General features: G+C 48.7%; 1 protein-coding gene across 1 annotated transcript in view; it reads right to left on the bottom strand.

Annotated features, from left to right (window-relative positions):
* csmd3a (CUB and Sushi multiple domains 3a) overlaps positions 1-5000 on the bottom strand; it is a 191899-nt gene that overhangs the window by 108935 nt on the left and 77964 nt on the right. Inside the window, exons 22-24 of the mRNA XM_062539706.1 lie at positions 4878-5000; positions 4194-4350; positions 1338-1529 (exon numbers count right to left, since the gene is read on the bottom strand). The exon at positions 4878-5000 is cut by the window's right edge and continues 47 nt beyond it. Coding sequence (XP_062395690.1) covers positions 1338-1529; positions 4194-4350; positions 4878-5000 — 472 coding nt within the window. The remainder of the gene's footprint in view (positions 1-1337; positions 1530-4193; positions 4351-4877) is intronic.

Raw genomic sequence — 5000 nt, 5'->3', positions numbered from 1 at the left:
AGTATAGGGACACATGGACGGGTAAACATCAAGTCTAGCTTAGCATACTGGGCTCCCCCACATCCTCCCTTTCTGTTTGAGCTGCACTCATCCACCTGCACCTGAATTATTCATTTCCCAAACTTGGTGAGCATCCCCTCTCCATCTTCACCAGTGGCACAACACGGAGAAGAATGCCACTCGCATCTGCAGGGTTTGTTTTTTGAATAAAATATTTAACCACCTAAAAAGAAAAAAAATGAAAATTGGCCCTGAAAGGGAGGGGAGAGGGGGGGGGGGGTGGGACGTTATTCCCAATAGAGCGTGCTATCATAGTTACGTGGCCTGGAGCCAGCCTCCCAGCCAGAGGTGTATTCTGCCGCCGGGCTGTTCCGCACCTGCGCACGCTCTTTAGGGAAAACACTTATGCCGAGTGATGTTTTTGCTGCATTAGGGAGCAGGTGCGCGCACACACACGCACACACACACACACACACACACACAAACAGACCGGCCGTGGCAGCAACGGCCAATTGGGTTGTGCTGCCTATAGTGCTGGAGGGGCAAACAGTTTGAGTGTTGCCTTTGATGACATGTAACCTGCTCGTTTTGGAATATTATCGGAAATCAATTGGATTCAATTGTGAGAGGCAGAGAGAGAGTGGGAGTGCTGCGACTGGCAAAAAACGACTGGCCATGCCAGCTGATGGCTGGGACTTTGCCCAACACTGCGAGGTATTTGTTAAAAAGAAACAATTCATTAGGTGCCTATTAATTTCACATCGCGTTAAACTTCCCTCGACCTATGCGCGCCCGCACCTTCGAGTGTTAAAAGATGCGTTCATCAGCAGATCTAAAGATCTCAATAGATAACACTGCATCTCATTTAATTCAAAAATAAGAATAGCTTACAGAGAAGCACGTTACAGAAAGCTTGGCACCGTCCCTCTGTAGGCATACAATCTCTTCTTGTGACTCAGCGAGCTTGTCTACTACGCACGCAAGCCTTATATCCAATGCATACTACTATCTGTGCGGATAACAAAAACAAAGCTAGTTTGGATGTGTAAATATGTTCCCACATAAGCAGCTCCCCGCAACCACTTCAGCCTAAAGCACAAATCCAAACAGAGGCGTGCGTTAAAGAGCACTGCGAATTATACACGAGCGAAAAACACAAAAGCTCTTTGTCAGCACGCGCAGGCAGGAACCCGCATTTCCTCTTTTTTAACAAGGCCCAATTAAGGAGAAGTCCATGTCGGGCTAAATCCAGAGGATTAGAGAGCCGCGTAGCCGGCCGTGGCGTCAGGCGCCTGCAGGGTGCTGTCTGCATATCAATGCCCCCCCCCCCCCCTCACCTATGCAGGAGGGGAGCTGGTGGTCCCACGTCCGCCGCTCGCCCGTCATGCACCTGAGGATGCTGCTGCCATGGAGACGGTAGCCGGCATCGCAGCTGTAGGTGACGGCGCTGCCGGCGAAGTGGCCCTGGTCGCTGACTTTGGCACCGAACTGGGGCACGCCCGGGTCGTCACAGTGGGAGAGCTCGAAACCTTTCGCACAAGAAAGAGAGGGAGGGAGAGAGAGAGAGAGAGAGAGAGAGAGAGAGAGTTGGGTGAAAGAGGAGAGAGAGGGAGACATTTGCATCAGCTGCACAAAGACACTGACAGACTACCTATTCCAGCAGAACGGAGATGCCAAGCACTCAGCGGGGTGTGTGTGTGAGCAGTGTGTGTGTGTGTGTGTGTGTGTGTGAGCGGTGTGTGTGTGTGTGTGTGTGTGTGAGCAGTGTGTGTGTGTGTGTGTGAGCGGTGTGTGTGTGTGTGTGTGTGTGTGTGCGAGCGGTGTGTGTCTGAGCGTTATGTGTGTGTGAGTGCGTGTGTGTGTGTGCGCATGTGCAAGTAAGCAAGTGTGTGTGCGTGTGTGAGTGTGCGTGTGTGTGTGTGTGTGTGTGTGTGTGTGTGTGTGTGAATAGGAACCACATGCTGCTTGCACCAGCCTCTCTGCCAGTGCAACCTGTAAGTGGTACAAACGAGATGTAATGTAATTTCCTGTGTTCGGCGTTTCCAACATTAAAGGTAATTACAGAGAATACCAGAATAAATAATATCAGTCAAGTCATTAAATCTTAATTAGCAAAATAATGACACGGCTAATTAACTCATTAGGAGTGAGTTTGAGGGCAGACAGCATAACGTACACACAGGGCTACTCGGGATTAGTCTCCGTGAGAAACTACAGCCGCAGGATGAGAAGAGCAAAGTGCAACAGGTGCGATTACGAGTCGTAATCAAACAGATATAGCAATGCGTTTAAGTTCGTAGTTCTTTTCCACTGAGCTACGCTCTCGTCTTTCGACTGCGTAGTACGCTGTCAATTAAGAGTCAAGTACTCATCCAATTACAGAGCGTGTGCGCTGTGGCGTGGAGGGCGAGAGCAGCTCGAGCGAGCTGCGTCGTCTTAACATCGATGACACGGTTAGGCAGCGAACACCTACGGTACCTCTGAGGTAAACAAGCAAAGCGTTGCTTGCAAACAGCGCACAGAACACATCTCCACACAAAAATCCTGCCGCGGTTTCGCCCCCCCCCCCCAACCGGTGGACGGAGCCAGCCAGTTTCAGTCACGAAATCCAGCAGCAAACCCAGAGTCGTCAACACATTCATTATCACAATTACGACGGCTGCCGAAGGCGATTCCTCTCCTGCTCCTAGAATTCCAACCGTGATCTATCGATCGGCTACAGTAATGTCTTTTATTTGCACCGGCGCTTATTTTCACCGGCTGTGTCAGCCCGGGCGACTCGCATGTGGTCATTCGGTCCAGGGCCTCGCTGGTACAGCCTTGGCGCCGCATGCCCCGTCAATCACTTGGACAAATCTCCATTGCGGGCTCCCATATCATTTTTGTCACGACATGGCCCAGATAATTACAGGCCGTCTGACTGGGAGCCTCGTCACCCGCGGCGAATACGCCGGCCCGGGGAGCTGTATTTCTTCCCTCTCCCCATGCCAAATGTTATGACAGTCTTACAAGAATCACAAGCAGTATAAATTACAACAGTTAGAGGCTCCATTAAGAAGATTACATCTACACTTTCCTCTGGGAGAGGGGGTGGAAATATGAGGGTGGGGGGGGGGGGGGGTGATGGTGGGGGTGGGGTGAGCAGAGGGGAGGATGAGGGAGGCTTGTGTTTCAAAGCTGGTAGCCTACCGTCTCTTGTTTCAGACCAGGAGCCAACCCCCTTCTACCCTTGGCATTCCCCAAGACGACCAATCAATCATCGATCAATCAATCAGCCCAGATTCATGTAGCGCTGCAAACTTGAGCAGAGCTTTCCATGGTTCAGACAAAAAAAAAACAACCTCGGGTAGGGCTAGCAGCTAATCATTTGAGAAGGGCAGCGAGAGATTGTGTTTTTGCCTTCTGAGGAGAACTGCTTTACCCAGGACGTACAGCACAGTCAGAGACTCACATCATTCAAAAAACAATCCTATGGGAGACAAAACGTCATGCTAGTCAGTAATTCTCTGGCCGTTTGTAATGGGCTGCAGTTGTAATTAGACATCTATTAGGAGAGGATAATTCACCCAAATCAACACCTGCTACGTAACGCGGCGGTGGAGAGGTTATAATGTTCTCATTAAGACTAATGACTAGCTCAGTTACTTGATTATTATCCTATAATCTTTGCATGTTGCCCTTTCAGTGTAACACTCAAAGTTTGCTTGCACCTTGTGCCTACAAGCGCTAGCTCTCCCTTTCTGAAGTCAGGAGGGAAAAAAGCAATTACTCCTCCAGAGAAAAACTATGGACGCTCTATTAAAATCATTAAGTGGTTCGGATTTAGGGTCAATCTGAAATGGAATCGAATTTCACAGGTCAGTCTTTAATGAAGTGGAACACAGTGGGAGGGAGGGAGGCAGGAAACAGAGAAAGAGAAATAAAGAAGGAAAGAAAGAAAGAGAGAGAGAGACAGAGAGAGACAGAGAGAGAGAGGGTGGAACATAGGGGCAGGCAGAACGAGACAGGGAGAATGATAAGTAGAGCTTAAGTCTTAAGAGATGATTCAGAGACTTCTTCATGGAAAAAAGATCAGTCCTTCCCTCCCCTCGGGGGAAAAAAAAAAACTTTTACAAATAGGCTTTAAGAGGAATAATTGAAACTGAATCTCGGTGCTTGACCTTGGCGAAGGTCGGGTCACGCGGATAACTCACTGGAGTAAATGAGCTTGAAGCCTTCAGCGGTGGCGTCCTGATCAGAGTAGAACTCCAGCCAGAGGTGATTGGACGTGCTGGTGAGAGACACGCCCACCATGGTCGTCCCTGAGAATGTGCCGAGGACGTCTGCCGAGTTGTCTTGACCATCGTAGAGCTGGGGAAGACAAGTTCACACAAGTTCGTTAGCGTCTTTAACACATGGAATCCATACCCCACAGCTTTGTCAAGACTATTGGATAGGCTATGTCTGACAGTTGTCTTGGCTGCTGCACTGACATACAGTACCACAGCTTTGTGAGGACTATTGATCGTTGGAATATATTTTGTATGTCTAAGAGTTGGATAGATATCTGCTTAGTTAGACCATCCACTGAATTGATGTATTTGCTCCACAATGTTTCTCTGTATTCTGACTAAGTTATTTTTTATATAAGCTATAAAAGATGCAGGTGCCTTTTTCCAGTTGTTAGGATGAGTAACTGAAACTATTTGCTAGCATACTTATTTAATAAATAATTAGCACTTACAATTAGACCCAAGAGCAGACATTTGCACTGAGCGACTCCATTCAAAAACGGAGCCTTCAAACAAGATCTTGACCTATGTGACGGACTCAGTCTGTGAAGGCTGTTGTTAAATGAGCCGTTTTGGTTGAGCCCTGCTTTTGTTTGCTCTGCTTACCTTGAGGATGTCACCTTGGGCAAGATGGAAGGAGCTGGCAGAGATGTTGATGCCTTTCCCTGTCTGGACCTGCACACTGTAGATGCACTCATGGTTGTTGTCGTAATTCACGGGGTAGTTGGG

This window comes from Sardina pilchardus, chromosome 6 (assembly GCF_963854185.1).
Source record: "Sardina pilchardus chromosome 6, fSarPil1.1, whole genome shotgun sequence".
NCBI classification, from domain to species: domain Eukaryota; kingdom Metazoa; phylum Chordata; class Actinopteri; order Clupeiformes; family Clupeidae; genus Sardina; species Sardina pilchardus.
This window is presented reverse-complemented; position numbering and strand designations above follow the sequence as displayed.